We start from the raw sequence: 17,293 nt of genomic DNA, 5'->3' as shown, positions 1-17,293 counted from the left end.
GGCGGATGGCAGGCGTACGGCAGGCCGGCTTCCACTGCAGATCAAGACGGCGCAGTGGAGCAGTGGCCCGCTGCTCTGCCTCACAGTGACATGACGCCGGACCAAAGTCCGTGAAAGCTGAGCGGCGCCGGCGACGCGTGTGTCGATAATCCGGTCAGATCTCCGCCGGCGGCACCGCTGATCGTCGTCTGGGTCGATGGAAGCTCCACCGCCTGCGGTCTGAGGCCGACGACGTGTTTTAACAAGCGGCGCCACGAGGACGGCGACCAATGGCAGGGAGAGGAAGGCGGGGTTCTCCAACACGACGCCTCCTCGGGCCCGAGCCTCTCACGCTGATCTGACAGAATCAGAGCGATGGTGAGAACGTCTGAAGGGAGCGCTTCTCATCCTTATCAGTGTTTCTGTAGATTTATAGCAGTTTTATAACATTTTAAAGTGAGTCTAATAAAAGTTCAATGCCTGCTAAAAGGACGGGAATTCAGAGGAACAGGAACGTTCCAGACTGAGAAGCTCAGAAATCAAAACCTCCATGACGGTCCGTCAGTGAAGTCAGGTCTAAACATGTTAAGGTTAATATGGAGAATACTGCTCATGTCTCTCCTTGTTCTGCAGACGCTCTGAGTGACGTGGAGTCTTTTAAACGACCTTTAATGAGGAGAACATCACATTTCCAGCTGAAGAGGCGATGAAGATGGAAACTGGAACACACTCAAAACTTTAAAAAACACGTTTCCATGGCCTCGTCTGAATGTTTCGCCTCCTCCATCTGAGCAGCTCGGCGCCCTGAGCGGACGGTGAAACGTCAAACCACTTCTCAAGGTCAGAGAGTGACTGAACTCCACAGATGCAGCCCTTCCTCCTCTTCCTGATTCTTCAAAATCAATTTTCACTTCTTAATGAGGCTGGATGCCCACATGCCAGATCCTGACTGCACGGAGTCTGATTTCTCCAGGAATAATATTCCAATTAAAACTCTGTCCAGATCCGTCCATGCAGAGCAGCTCTCAGTCATGAGCAGCTGTTAAAAAGCCGCAGAGCTGATCGTCGGGCTTTTCCTTCCTCTTCCTGGACTGCAGACCTGCTGGACTCTGCTCTCCTGATCTTGGTTTGTTTCTCCAGATCAGGGTTCTGCAGCCTTCAGGACCAGAAGAACCGTTTCAGTGACTTTCCATCAAGTCCAGCTGTTCTGGAGCCGTAAAGAACCTTTAGCCTTTAAAACGAGGCGACAGCAGCTCAGGAAGCTTCAAACAGAAACCAGGTCTGATGATCATTCATGAAGTTTAACTCCAGTTCAGAACAGAGAACATTTTATTACACTGAACCAGTTTTTGTTCCTGATTTTAACAGTTTGGTTCTTTTCAAGCTTGTTTTGTTGACAGTTTTGAAATTTCAGCCTCTTTTTGTTTTGTTGTTTGCAGGGCATCCCTGCTGAGACTGCTGCCCCCGCGACCCGGCCCCGGATAAGCGGCTGAAGATGGATGGATGGATGGATGGATGTTTGCTTTTTTCTGCCATATTTCATTTTCTCATGTTATAAATTGGAGACATTTCAGGTTTTTTAAGCTGTTCTATCATTTTTTTCCCAATTTCTTTGTGGTTTTTGCTATTTTTCTCAATTTTACTTGAACTTTTTTTGAATCCCTTTTGAACCAAGAGCGACAAATCATATGATAAATTTAAAAATAAGTTAAATGTTTGTTCACGCACCATGGAGCTGCTACAGAGGGACTAAAGAGCCACATGTGGCTCCAGAGGATCTGCAGTCTCCAGACCACCTCACTCCCTCATCCAGCCTGAAATCCTCACCAACACGCCGTCAGGGCGGAATAAAGTGACTGAACTTTAAAACGCTGCAGAGCGAAGGAGAAACAGGGAGGAGCCTGTCTCATGCTCCGCTCGTCTCTACAGGACTGAGATCGGACGTCCAGGTTCAACGTCTCACATGTCCGTCACATGTCCACGACCTCAGGGTCACGTGACCTTTCAGCCCGACTTCTGACACATGAAGACAACCTGCAGTCCACTCGTTTTCCTAGAAACTGTGATGTTCAGTCGGTTCCTCAGAGGAACACCAGTCTTCAGAGAACGTTCACGGTACTGAAAAAGCAAACAGCGGCTGTCCGGACGGAGCCGCCGCTACTCCGTCGCCCGGAGAACGCAGAGAACCCGGGTCTGAGAACGCCGAGCGCCGCCGCCGCCGCTGACGGGACAGAAGAGCTCCGGACCGAAACGCCACAGAGAGACCAAACCGGGACAGTGACACCTGCTGGTCCGCGGTGGTATAGATCAATCTGAATAAGTCACATGACCAGCCAATAAACTAACTAACAAATAAAAAGTGACTCATAACCTGGAAAAGTCGGTGCTTTCCCGAATCTGTGGCGGAATCTGGAACGTCTTCACTTCACAAACGAAGCTGTGAAACACTCAGAGCTCCTCTCAACACCAAACATCACGGTTCCTTCCTGCTTTGTTTTCCTTCTTTGGCTGTGAAGCTTCTTTTGAATCATTCCTCTAATGACAGGGATGTCAGGAGATTAAAAGCTTTAACGGAACAATGTTTGCTGACAGAGCCCGACGTTCCTCCTCTGAACAGCAGCTCTGATTCTACTCTGATTATTCTGGAGAGAATCAAACATTTAGAGCGATTTGAGCGGAGACTTTTGGCATTTACAGCTCAGGTAAAAACATTTTACAAACAAATGCAGGAAAACAATGAGTAATATTAATTCTAATTTTAAATGATCATTTTTCAAACATCAATATGAAGCACATTTAAACAGTCCTGTTCCGCCGTACGGCCTATACGGCTCATTTTAACCATCGTGGTTGAACACGGAGCCTGCTGAAGGAAACGAAAGCCGTCACTCAAACCAAGCAGCTGCTGACCGAAGCTGAATCTACCAGGCAGAGCGAGACGCCGACATAAATGCTGAGGCTCACCTGGTGCAAGCAGCGGCGGTGGATTCGGCCCGAGGCGGCGGCGTGGGAACTGCACTCAGCGGGTCTGGCTTATAAATACGGTGCAGTCGACCAGAAGGAACCGAATCCAGACGACAGCGACTCCGGTCAGCGAGCCCAGCAGCCCGATCCGTCCACAGACCGACCTGCGACCCCGGGAGGCGGCGCGGCGCCCTCCAGGGGTCACAGAGGGTCACAGTGAACCAGCCGCCGCTCAGCAAACAGCCTGAACAGCAGCGACTCGCTTCATGTGTCTGACGGTGAGCAGAGATTCCAAACTGTCAGAGTTTCAGCTGATTTGACCTCTTCTTTATGTGTTTCTAAGCAGTTTTAAGGTTGCTTGTTTAGACTCTTCCCATCATCCATAAAGACCACATTTCATCCGTTCCATATCTTTAAACATCTCTGCTTCACCACTGGATGAATTTTCTCTCCATTTTTGAAGCCTGGAAAAGTCAAAATGCTTCAGTTGCTTTGTGCTCGAACCACGAGAAGAAATATTTACCTACAACAAAGAAGAGCGGAAATCCCATATCATCCCATATCATCCCATTTTACCCCATTTTACCCCATAGAAAGCATCTTTTATCACTGCTGCTGATGAAGAACTGCAGCAGGATGATTCAAAGCATCCTGCTAACATTAAGACAGGTAATGAGACGCTCCCAGGCCAGGAGGAGGCAGAACACTGACGAGCTTTACTGGAGCAAAGGTGAATAAAGACGTAAAATAATGTTCTTTCTTTCAATATTAATTCAGGTGCAAATTTCAGCAACATATACTGGAAAAAAAAAAAAAACCCTCCCTTTTCCTTTCTGTTGTTGTAGCAGGACTGTCGTCACTGAACGCCATGTCTGCAGCAGCTCGCCGCTCTCTGAACTCGGGTGGGACCAGGCTTTAGAATAAGAACTGTGAACCACAAACAGCTGCAGCTCCACAGAGTCAGGCCAAGGCCAAGTGGAACGATCCAGACATGACCCAGGGGTGTTTCTGAGCGACGGCCGGCGTCGTCAGGACATCTGAACCCCACCGGGGAAGAACTGCAGCTTCATCAGGACACGACGCCGCGGTTAGATTCCCAGTAAACACGTCATGTTTCAGAAACAGCCGCAACACATCCGACGCCGAGTCAAAATCTCGAACCTCAGATCTGAGAATCAGCAGCAGAGAAAAAACAGCAAAGCTTTCAAATCAGCACGGCGAGACGGAAACAGAACCGCCGACAGCTCCGGAGCCGGGGCTCCACTCCGGGAGAAAGGCCGTCACATTAATCCTGTCATTCAAGCTGCCTCCACAACATTTACACTCATCCAATTATCCTAATTAATTAGTCCAATTAGAGCGAGGCCGGTTTGTTTTCCTGAGAGCGATCAGAGAGTAATGACGACCGGGAAACAGGTAATGATGTGACGGGCGAGAGGCGAAGCGAGGAGCCAGCCAGCGGTCAGACAAAGTCACCGAGCAGAGCCCAGAGAGGGCGGGGGGAGGGGGCGGAGCCTCCTACCTGAGGCCGAGATCAGCCTCCAGCTGATGCTGGGCTCCGGCTTGCCGCTGGCCGAACACATCAGGGTCACGTTGGAGCCTTCGTTCACCACCAGGTCCTTCGACAGGTTGATGATCTTCGGCGGAACTGCGGAGAAAAAAGACAAAAAAAACACATTATCAGGGGGACAGTGACTTAAAGGGACGGTTCCCGGATTTAAAGGGTCGGTCCACTGAATTAAAGGGACGGTCCACTGAATTAAACGGATACTTCAACATTTTGGCAAATTGGCCCATTTAGCGCAATTCCTTAGTCATTTGGAACAGCATACTTACTGTTTCTGTGAGGGCGAGCTGTTGTTCATCCAGAGGTGAGTCAGGGAAGGTTTTCAGAACGGACACAATGGAAGTGGATGGTATTTTTGGTTCCCCTCGTCAAACTCATCAAATACAAAATCCAACAATCCCAAAACACTTTGGTGGACTCGTTATAATCCGCACATTCACTACGCTGTTGGAATATTAATGCAAAATTACCAGATTGAGTTGTTTATGCGAAGATTGCTAAGACGGAACTACTTACTAAACATGGCGTCTGGGCGTAGTGATTTCAAAAGAAAAAGTAGTCCCCAGTATTTGCTTCAGTGTCGTAACGCTACAATATTATTTGTTGGTGTTTCACAGCGTAGTGAATGTGCGGATTATAACGAGTCCACCAAAGTGTTGGGGTTGTTGGATTGTGTATTTGATGAGTTTGACGAGGGGAACCAAAAATACCATCCACTTCCATTGTGTCCGTCCCGAAAACCTTCTGCGACTCACCTCTAAATCAACAACAGCTCGCCTCACAAAAAAAAAAGTAAGTATGCTGTTCGAAATGACTAAGGAATTGCGCTAAATGGGCCAATTTGCCAAAATGTTGAAGTATCCCTGTAAAGGGACGGTCCACTGATTTAAAGGGCCGGTCCACTCTTTCTGCTCATCCTTTATTCCAGTGACAATCAGATTTTTCTGGGAAAATACACTGATTGATTAGTTCTTAATCTCCTTCTCAATTTTGTTTAATCACCAAAACTGCTAAATGCTTAATCAATTACCGGTAATCATTCAGGTATTTATTCTGTACGACTCACTAATGTATTTAGTTATTTTACAGACTCAACTAGTCATTCAGTCACTTATCTCACCTAAAAATTATAGATTCACTCATTCATTTGCTTTTTCAGTTATTTAATTATTAATGTCACTTCTTATTGATTGAATCTTTACAGGATTACTTCCTCAATCTGTTACTTTTTCATGAAGTTAATTCATTACTCATTTATTTATTGACTGAGTCACATAATTACTTATTAATCAGGAAACCAATTATGTGCGTTGTTAATTGATTACAGCTGCATATTTACTCGTGTTGATGATGAAATGTTTTAACTGTTTCCCTCTCTGGTCATTTTAACCCGGTCAGTCTGACAGCAGGGGGCGCCTACTGCCTTCTGAAAACCATGAAACCTGAAACAAACCAGGAAACTCGAATGTTCCACCAAAAGGAAACAAAGTTTAATCAGAATGAAGGAACAAAATGAGAAAACACAGAACGGCTCCAATGGAGCAGAGCGTCCAGAACAGGCCGACAGGGAAGGAACGCTGGAGCTGAGAGATGGTTTGAACAGTGGGGGGGTTTGAGCTGCAGCAGAGCTTCAGCTAACAGAATCATTCCATCCCCCCAGCTCTTTTTGACGGAGATGCAGTTGGAGGCGATGGATGGATGAATTCTCCCTCAACAGTTTCATTTTTATCACTGTGGTGAGGAAACCGTTGCTACAGTTCCTGCTACAGGTTCTCTGCTCCGGGGTTAGAGTCGCTCCTCCCCCTCTGTTCAGGTTTCTCTGCCAGCAGTTAGAACCTCATCATGGTCTGCTGGGAGCGTTTCAGCAGGATTCCGCATCTCCGCCATCTTGTTTAGGGTCACCTAAGATGGCGATTTGAAACCCAGCACAGCCAATCCGGTCCTGTTTTCTTTGACATCACGCCCTTACGCAAGTTAAGCCCCTCCCACAAGAACGTGCGACAAACGCCCCTCGACCAATCACGGTTAGAGCCTCAGGGGCTCTTCTGATTGGTCAAAGATACCTGGAGCTGTCGAGATTCCTTTTCAGCTCAGAACAGAGACAGATGGAAACACTGCGCCCTCGCAGTAGTGCAGTTATGCTGCACTCCTAAAGGATTATCAATGGATACTCTAACATTTAATCCAAACAAAACAGAAAAATTAGCAGTGACTAGCAAAATCCTGCCTACAGCAGCTTTAACGTCTCTTTAGCAGCACTAAAGTCAATAAAGAGAAATTGTGTTGATATGGAAAATGGAATCAGTGTCGTGTTGAATTCGTTCTGCTTCCTGAACTCCCCGTGGAGACGTGAGGCTCTCCTCTCCTCAGGATCACTCGTCACTCTTGACTTCCTCCCAGAAGGCTCGGGGCGCTGGCGGCCTTTCCGGGCGGCGGTGGGCAGAGGGCGCAGCGGCGCCACACGCAGGCTGGAGTTCACCCTCCGGCCACAACCGGAGCGGAAGAGCCAATCACAGCTCCGCTAGTTCACCTTTCACCTCCAGGAACTCTGCAGGGCTCTGCTCTCACCGCTCTGGAGCTCTGACCAGACAAACCTTCAGCCCGAGGAAACGCTGAGCTTCATAATATCCACACAGGGGAGACAACAGGAAGTGATGATTCAGAGCAGTCCATGGTTTCATTTGAGGAATATTAGAAACAAACTGTTGACTTTCAGTATTAAATCAGACTTCCTTCTCAAACGGTTCAGTCCTGCAGAAACACCGAGGCTGTTATTACTGTTATCTGTCTGCTATTAAAGCCTTTTCACAAATCAACCGTCATGGGTCGCTTCGGTTTGAATCCACCGCTGTAGGAGTCTCTCCACCCAGATTATTTTCTACACAGAGTCAAACACCGTGTGGAGGCCGGAGCTGACCGTGAACACACAAACACACCCACCAACCAGCCTCCAACACGTGTTTCAGGATTGTGGGAGGAAACTATAGAAGTATAGAAGAAGAAACTATAGTGTGAGGCCAGCAGCTGGTTCGCTGCTCCGCTCAACGCTCACAACAGCGAGCAAGTCAAGCTAGCTGTGAATGGACATGACCGTCCACACACACACACACACACACACACACACACACACACACACACACACACACACACACACACACACACACACACACACACAGTCTTGTATTTCTATCCTTGTGGGGACCGTCCATTGACTCCCATTCATGTCTAGCCCCTAACCCTGACCCTTACCCTAACCCTAACCCACACCACAACAAAGCCTAACCCTAAAGAAATGTTTTTGCACTTTTACTTTTTTCAGTAACAACAACATGGTCAAGAAAACACTGTTTCTCCTACTTAGGACCGGAAAAAGGTCCCCACAAGGCACGTCGTTCCACGTTTTGCTATCCTTGTGGGGACATTTGGCCCCAACAAGGATAGAAATACGAGAACACACACACACACACACACACACCCACACACACACACACACACAGCCATGTAAGGTGGTCACACACACCATTGTTAGCAACTCTGCTCACATGTTGATGTGCCCATGAGAGACACTGAACTCAGACAGATGGGAGTCGTACTGCCAACCCTGACCGTCCACAGAAGTCAACTCCACCAACTGAGCCTCAACCAATGAAAAGTTGAGTGAAAAGAGCTGAGAGCAACTTCCTGCTGTCTCAGCAAAAAAACGTTGCTTCAGACCAGAAGAGTCGAGAGTCGAACCATTAACTAAAAGAGTTCTGTTTTCAGCCTTTCAGGAGAACCTCAGGGACTGGAACCGGTGCTTCCAAAGTTCTCTGCTGGAGTCAGAATCACAGGACTCCTCATTAGGACAAGAAAGACTTTAATATAAAAGACAGAAACAGATCGGTGAGATGACGCCGACTGCTTTTAGACTCTTCTGATGAAACCTCTGGTTCTGAGCTCAGTTCAGATGAAACCAGGTTTCATTTCAAGCCTCCATGTTTTCAAGCTGCTGCGTCGTTACTGGAAGTCCGTTCAGCTCACTTCAACTGACCTTGATTCTGAAAAAATAAACCAGTGCTGGCGGATTGTCAAAGGTCTGAAAATCCTGAGTTTTGGTCTGAATGAAAAGCAGAAAACATGATTTGCTTCTGGGACCAAAGAGAGTTCGACGACAGGAGACAGTGGGACGTCATGCGAAGCCCTTACATATACTGTACACACACTCCATCGCCAGAGCAAACCAGTGTCCATCCAGAATGCTCTATCGGGCCACTTATGGGCCACAAACCGAACCGGTTCCAGACCGAACCGAGGCCAACCTGGACCAGAACAGCACCGCTACAAACCACCAGCAACAAAACCACAGCTCCGATCCAAGCTGACTCCTGGGAGCCTGACAGGACCCGAACACTCCAGGACCATTTCAGTCAGAAATGACTTCTTGAAGCTCGTCAAGCTTCGCTGTGTTTACAGTGTGTGACGCACAAAAGAGAGACGCACAACACGTATTGATTTCTCCAGCAGCGCATTGTGTTTTTCTCCAGGTGGCCTGTTGAATCAAGCTGTCCTCTGAATGAACTGCTGGACAAAGAAACTCCCGGGCGGAGGCTGCAGGCTGGATCCTCCTGCTCGTTATGCCATTCTCAGCTCTACACGTCAGTAAGACGAGGAAAAAACCAGCAGAATGCTCCAATAACAGGACCAAAGACTGTTCTCATGAAGAAGAAGCTCCACCTGCACGGTGGAGCGGAGGACGGAGACAACAGCTTCACCCAACCACAGCCAAGGAGGTGAGAACTGGAAGGAAGCAACATGTGAACAGGACCTCCCTGGAGGCTGAGTCTGGGCTTCAGGTCCAACACGGACCGGAGCGGTCAGGATCCAGTGAAGTGAGGCTGCCGCCGCACGCCATGCTTCAGGTCAGAGGTCAGGCGATCCTGCAGCTCCGGTTTAATGAAAACTGCTGAGCAGGAAAAGGACTCAGACTGGAGCTTTAGAAGAAGTCTGTTCAACAGTTTGAGAATTTTAAAGATTTTACACAAAGTTTACATTAAACTGAAATGAAAAAGAAAAAAACAACAGTTCTTTGTAACTTGATATTGAAACAGGAAGTCTGGCTACAGGGACTTCTTTAACTTGATATTTCATAATAAAAAATGCATGATGTGAACCTGGAAAGCTGGATAATATTTCATGCTCATAATGCATTAATATTATACTTTTAAAGATGATTTACTGCCAGGCCGCCGCTCCTCCTCTGCTCTCATGTCTTCACTGTTCTGTTGCTGGGGTTCTGAACTCCAGCTGTGCAGCCTCCAGAGCATCTGGAACACGGACTCCAGTGTTCATGGTCTATTTAAGCCACGTAGGAGAGTGGTTCTGAAATACAATGATCAGAAGTACCACAGCTTTGGCCACCAGCCCTGGCGACTGTGGAGTGTTTGATGAGTTATGACTGTGACAGTGTGTGTTGTGACCTGTGGTGAAAACGCCTGAGCTCCGCCTCCCGGACGCCACAGCGCGGCGAGGACTCTGCGTCCCGCCGCTTGTTGTCTCAATAAAATCGACGTCGCAGCTGCCGTGCGAGGACGAGCGGCTCAGACCGGAATCCCAAAGCGTCGCTATTCTCAGTTTGTTCCGCTCAGAGCAGAGCGAGAGCTTCGTTCAGCAGCTCTAAGAAACCCGACGTGAAAACAAATAGAGCTGATATTGATGCTCAGGCAGACAAACCCAGCTGAGAGCAGGCGAGTCCGGAGGAACCCGTCTGGAGAACGGTCACATCTTTTATGAGACAGATGGAATTTAGCCACAAAGAGCTGCTTTCAGGATGTTTTAGTGGACGCCAGAGGTCAGAGGTCAGGGAGGAGACGGCAGGCGCTCGCCTCTGTTCACCAAGCAAATGGACTCCGGTGGCACGAGGCCGCAGCCGGCGAGAGCAGGAAGCAGACAGACAGCAATTTACTGAAAACCACCGAGAAACAAAGATGGCGGGGAAACGACGGGACGACGCTGACGAGCTTTCAGCAGAGTCTGGACTCTTCCTGCTGCTGGATCAACTTCCACATCAACGCCGACAACGTTTCTATTTACAGCCACGGCGCCATCACATTGAAATGAAGCAGAAACCAGGAGCCGTCGGTTCCAAACCGAACATCAGCGACACAGATGAGATGATTTCACTGCATTTCAGACTCCAGTGTGTTTTGCAGAAACTGACAGAAGCTTGACTCTCCACAGGGAGAACATGCAGACCAGCCGCCGAACGTTCTGCCGTCGTCTTGACTCTGAAGGTGGAGCCGATGGCAGCGAGTGTGTCGGAGAGGATTTCTCACACGCTTCAGGTTCAGCTGTATAAATAGAGTTTTTCTTCTTCTTCTTCTCTGACAGATCCGTCCACGCGACTGTCGTTTCCATTTCAAAGCAACAAGGACGCGTCTCTGTTTCGACGCCGCGGAGCGCCGAGAGGAGGGCGTCGCCGCCGCTCGAACTTCTTTTAGGCACATCACACTTGTTTGTAAGACAAAAATCTGGATGAATAATTTATCGGATGTCATCTTAATCCCCGTTTACCCTTCTGGGACGAGAGAGGCAGCAGAAAGTGTGTCAGCGGCGCTGGAGAGCGAGGCCACGCCGGGAAGCAGCAAACAGCAACCGGCTCCTGATTTATTCCATACAGGCTGTCAGCTCCTTCTCCTTCACATCTCTGCGCCGGCGTGGCTGATTATGATGGGCTGTGAAGGCTAGAGGGTGGAGGGTGGAGGCTGGAGGGTGGAGGCTGGTGGGTGGAGGGTGGAGGGTGGAGGCTGGAGGGTGGAGGGTGGAGGCTGGAGGGTAGAGTGATGTTTGAAACCAGAATTCACATAAAGACGTATTGAAAACTGCAGTGGGGGGGCTGTGGGTCTGCAGGAGGCCTTTCCACTTCAGGATTACTGTTTCTACCTTCAGATCTTGACCGGGGACGAAGAGGAGGAGGTTCAGCATCTCCTGGATGTGACCTCTGGAACAAACCACCTGAATCCACGTCGTCCACATCGTAATAATCTGGACTTCAGGACGATCATTTCTCTCTACTGGAAGGAAAATACCATAAAATTGAAGTCCAGTTCTGTTGCAGTGACCCGTCCCGCCTACAGGGGGCGTTTGTTTTAACGCGTCCATTTCCAGAGTGACGCTCAGGACGTGTTCAGTGACGTCCGGACAGCGGTCTGCAGCCTTTCAGGCCGAAAGAGCCGTTTTAGTGACTTTCCACTGCGCCCGGTCGTTCTGCAGCCATAAAAAACATTTAATCTGTAAAATGAGACGAATGCAGCTCCGGAAGCTTCAGATATCGCTTTAATGCACAAACAAAAACCTTTATCTTATGATGCATTCATGAAGTCTTCACTACAGTTCAGGATCGAGAACATTTTACTACATGTAACCTAGTTTTCTATCTTATTTTAACATTTTTTGCACCTCTTTTGAGCATTTCTCTTTTAGCTGTTTTAACCATTTTAAGTCTTTTCAAACAGTTTATGCTTTTTTCCTGCTGTAACTAATTTTCTCCTTAAAGAAATTATAGATATTTCAGGGTTTTTTTTTTAAGTTGTTCCATCAATTTTCTGCCATTTATTGTGGTTTTAGTTATTTTTCCGAATTTTGCGTCGACCTTTTCTTGAATCCCTTTTGAACAGTACAGTGGTGTGGTAACTGTATTAAAAATAAATGCGATGCTTATTCATGTTTCGTGTCGCTGCAGAGCGACTGAAGAGCCGCAGGTTGAACCTCCGTGTCAGGATGTCAGCAGATGCAGACAGAAACGTCAGTGTGTCAGAAAACACACAGCTCACACACACACACTGCTGCTGCAGGACGTCGTGAAACAAACGAGACCTTTTGTTTGAATCGGATTAATATCAGGAAGCGCTTGGGTTTAGCTCCGGGAGACGAGTGGCGATCTGTGTGTGTGTGTGGCTGTACTGTCCCTGGTGTGTGTGTGTGTGTGTGTGTGTGTGTGTGTGTGTGTGGCGGCTCTGCCTCGACCAGCCTCCAGTCAAGCAGCAGCCGCTGTAATAACACGTTCTATCCTCCGTCCGGCCGCCGCGCTCGTCAAATGTGATGCGTAATAATGCAATCGCTCCATCATTTCAGCAATTTTCACCCCGGCGTGGCGAGGCGAACAATGCCGGAGCGCCGTGGATCTGGAGAGGGACGCTTTCTAAATGTTCGCGTCGGGAACGCAGTGATTAGAGGCCGTTTCAGCCCGGCGGCCGCTTCGGAGATTCAGCTTTACTTTCAGCCATCACTTTACAAATGCTCATAATCTTCTAATATTTTCCATCTGCGTTCCTGCTTTTCTCTCAATCTTCTGCTCTCTGTGTTTCTAAGCTAAAATTATTCCAGTCAAGACGATTTAATGCTGTGAAAATTAGAGTGAGTGAAGGAGCCAGCATGAAAAAAGCCTTTAAATTAAACGACGGAACACTCGGTTTGTTCTGGACTTCAGGAGAGCCGATCGCCCCGATGGTCCTCCTCACTGGTTATTGATCTGATGGTGGTCTTTCAACATGCTGAGGGTTAATGGGACTTTCAAAATAAAGGTTGAAGCAGTTGACAGACCTCATCTGAACTTGTCTGGACTCTGGTCACCTCCAAACATTTGAGCTGCGTCTGAAACACTCCAGTTCCTGTTCCTGTCGCGGTATTCAGCCCAGTGGTTCCGGTTCCAGACTCACATCCAGACGCCTGCCGGATGGACCTGAAGGACCCGGTTCAGCTGAACCAGGTCCTTCAGAGCTCTGACCTGCACAGCATCACTCCTGTGCTCCTCACTCCAGAGGCTGGATCTGACCGTCCAGAACTCTCCAGACGCTCGTTGGGTTGAGGTCCGGATCATTCAGAGGCCTCATCAAACCGTGATTCAATCAGTTTGAGTTTCCCAAGAACCAACCTCCACTCCAAGACATGAAGATAGTGTTGAAGTGCAGAAAAGCTGTAATTCCAGGGAAATTCCAGCAGGGGGCGATGATGCTGGTTTCACAAAGAGCCTGGGTCGCACTGGAAGCCGTTCAGAAATGGTGAATTTCAGAGTGTTAATAACCATAAAGGGGCCGGTTCCACAACCGGTTCTGGTCTCTGTCTCTGGTTCCTTCTGGACCAGACTCTGATTTTCACAAAAAATCATCTGTTGATGTGATTTTAAGAACAGCATAAAGCAGCCAATCACAGCTCCTCCTCTGTCCAGGTGATGCAGTCATGTGACAGGCTGGACCAATCACATCACATCTGGTTTACAGAGTTCAGTGTGGAGACGCCTGCTGGAAGCTTCCGCCCATCTCTATATACAGCCAATGAGAACGCTGCGGAGGACGCCACGCTGGCTCCGCCCATCTTCACATTCAGCCAGTGGTGTTCTCGCTGCCATCAGGGAACAAGCGGTCCCATGAGCAGCAGGATCCAGTGACGTCAGCCAAACCCTGCTGCCCGTTGGGTTTTAATGAAGTGACACTTCTGTCTGCAGCTCAGTCGTCCTGCTGCTGCCTGTTGTCTCACAGCGTGACGTAGAGCTGTTCGATTTCGGGAAAAATCATAATCACGGTTATTTTGGTCAATACTGTAATCCCGATTATTTACACAACTATGTCTTTGAATTTGGAAAAACATTTGTTAAACGTGTTTAAAAAAACACTCCTGCTACTTATAGAAAAATATCTTGTAGGAGTAAAAAAAAAAAAAAAAAAAAAAAAAAAAAATCAACTGTTGTGCTGCACTCAGTCTTTAGAAAACAAGACATAAATATAATATAATAAGAGACAGAAGCTTCAGCTTCAATAAAGCACTGCAAAATAAATTAATAAATCAGTCCAAAATCACGTTTCTCAGTCTGAGTGCACAGCCACGACATCCAAGAAAGAAGAAAGAGCGATTCAAGGAGCCGCATCCCGATTTTCCCAGAATGATAAAGTCACCGATCATCCATAATCAGCTGTTCCATCACCTCCGACGCCACGGAGGAGTTTATATTAGGAAATATCAGAGATTCTGTCTGCCACGTTCCAACAACGTCCAAACAGCCGGACTTTGTTGAAACAGCAGATAGAACCATAGATTGTAAATACAATGGACAGACCTTTCGTGGCGTCCCCCACAGCGTTCCCACGTCCCGTTCTGAAGACTCCAGCCAGTTGAACATTTAAACCAGGCGTAAATGTGATTGGTCCAGCCCGTCACATGACCGCGTCACGTGGACAGAGGGGGCGCTCTGATTGGGCGATCGATGCTAAACTTTAGCTCGTCAAATAAAATCAACAGATGATTGATGTGAAAATCAGAACAGAAACCACAGACAGAGACCAGAGCCTGTTCTGAAACCGGGCGCTTTATATGTTTATTTGCACTCTGAAAATCAGCATTTTTGAATAGGCACCAATTAAACTCGGTCTCTTTTTGACATTAACATCATCGCCCCCTGCTGGAATTTCCCTGGAATTACAGCTTTTGTGCACTTCCGCATTATCTTCATGTTTTACGAGCGGCGGTTGGCGCTTGGATAGAACCTGCACAGCAGCACGGCCATGATGAGCATAGACATATGGTGCATAGACCCCACTGACTGGACGGATGTGTCCCCCAAGTCTATCTACCTGCTGCCATCTTGTGGAAGTTGCTGGTGAAGCAGCAGAGCATTACAGTCTGGGGGCGGGGCGTAGCGGGGGCCAGAGGTTAGAGGCCAGAGGGCTTAGAGGTTGAGTGTCTCAGAAGGAAACACCAAATCATCGCTTTTCCTCCATTCTATGAATTCTGAGATCGTCTGGAGCCAAGACCATCATCAGGATTAAAACCGGATTAACTGAGCAGCCCTAATCTAACATGAAGATAATTAGCAAATAATCCCCCACATGCAGAAACGTAAAGAATTCCAGAGCTGCGGGTTCAGAGCCACAGACGCCTTCAGCTTCCTGGGAACACGGAGTCTGAGAGCCGGTCTAACTGATCAGGGTCGATGTGATGACTGACGAACGCTGCAGGCCTGCTGCTGGCAGGGAGAAAGCATTTAGTAAGTGCTGTGTGGCTGAACCTGACCTCTGACCCCTGGCCTGTACTGAAGGTCCATCTCCCTCCTTCGATCTCTCACATACAGCAGGAAACGTTTCTCTGCCGCTACCTACAAAAACATTGTTCAGCATGAAAAACCATCAGAGGAGGTTGCTCCAGTTTGTTCAGGTTTTCTTCACGTTGGATGCGATCTGAGCTCCGGTTCTTCCTGCTGCGGTTCTCCAGATTAGGGCGAGAACGTGAGGATGTTCGCTCTGAAAGACGGTAAACCTGCTGCGGCGCAGCGAGGAAGCCGGAGCGATCCGGAAGACCATCTGCAGCCAGAGAACGGAAACGACCACGAGATCTGGAGGAAGCAATGAGCGGCAATGGAAGCCATTCAGAGCGCCGCTGCACCGAGTGTCCTGGGCCACCACGCACGTGCACACGCACGTGAAACACCTCCACACCCCGAAGGCAACATGCTCGCTACCAACCAGCTCCCCTCGCGGTTCATCGGTGTGGTTCTACCTGTTCCACATTTCTGTCAACTTTATTTCACTGGTGATGGATTGATGGACGAAGACTGAACACAACGTTCCTCCGTCCGTCCCTCTATCCGTCCCTCCGTCCGTCCTCTATCCGTCCCTCTGTCCGTCCCTCTTGTTTCTGACCGGGTCCACACGCCCTGCTGTTTCTACCCATGTTGGCCTTTCTCGCCGTTTTTCAGGAAACCCTTCAGCGGGTATTGAAACACACTGAACTCTGAGATGTTTGGAATCAGATTCCGTCCATGTCTTCATGCAGGAGTGTGTCGACGCTTGAGTCTTTCACACCATCATCCCACATTCTGAAGAGTCATCAGACCAGCAGACCCGACAGAGTTAAACCAGTCCTGGGTCAAGCCGTGTGTAAAGGGTGTTTTTACTTTTATCATTCTCACCACAGATCTCCAGTGAGGGTTAAAAAGCTTCATCTGTGGCCACTGATGGTGAATTCTAACCATCAGTGACTCTCGCCCTGTTCGCTGGGCTGCTGCTTTCACAGCCATCGTCTCCTTATCACGATAAATGTCACTAATTTGAGCAAACAGCTGAGCTGGAACCGTAAAAACACACAAAGCACACAGGCTTGTGAAATTCCACCAGCAAAACAAAGAGAAGCTTCTCACTGAGAAAATGCTCACTGAATGTACTGTTAATGTGGAATTAAATGCTGATGAAGCCTCTGTAAAGCAGGAGTTCTTCTCCCGACACAGCAGCTCAGAGCTTCGTTTCTTCAAGCTTCTCGCCACTTTGCTTTTCCAGGTCTTGAAGCCACGCCCTCTTCTCCGGGACGGCTCGGAGCAAACTGCTCCATTAGGTAAAAAGCTAATTCTTTGTCTTCTGCCAACATTTTAAAAGCTGCTGGGTTTTGAAGCTGGACTTCCAGCATTCGGCAGCTAATCTCCGACTCATGACTGTAAGAACAAAGAGAATTTAACTGTTCATATTTTATCTTGAAATGAACATTTCAATCCTTTGCTGACCGCCACACCTGCACTGACGCTACGATCAGACGGGAGCGGATCTGTTATTACGTCTGAGGTGAAAGTCACGCTTCTCATACACTCAAATATCACCACCGGTATTGATTACATCTGAAAATAATAATGATCATTATTATGTCTGCCCAGCGATCAATTACAGCGTCTGCATTTCCAGGACTTTCACAAAACGGTCAACAACAACCTTAAAAACAAAAACTTTTCCAGGTTTTTCCATGATTAAATGAACACGGATGGATGGATGA

At 48.1% G+C, this 17,293-nt stretch overlaps 1 protein-coding gene across 1 annotated transcript in view; it reads right to left on the bottom strand.

Moving 5' to 3' along the window:
• Positions 1-17,293, bottom strand: part of ntm (neurotrimin) — a 511,763-nt gene that overhangs the window by 34,535 nt on the left and 459,935 nt on the right. Inside the window, exon 4 of the mRNA XM_030100686.1 lies at positions 4,466-4,591. Within this exon, the coding sequence (XP_029956546.1) occupies positions 4,466-4,591 (126 nt within the window). The remainder of the gene's footprint in view (positions 1-4,465; positions 4,592-17,293) is intronic.

This window comes from Salarias fasciatus, chromosome 10 (assembly GCF_902148845.1).
Source record: "Salarias fasciatus chromosome 10, fSalaFa1.1, whole genome shotgun sequence".
NCBI lineage: Eukaryota > Metazoa > Chordata > Actinopteri > Blenniiformes > Blenniidae > Salarias > Salarias fasciatus.
This window is presented reverse-complemented; position numbering and strand designations above follow the sequence as displayed.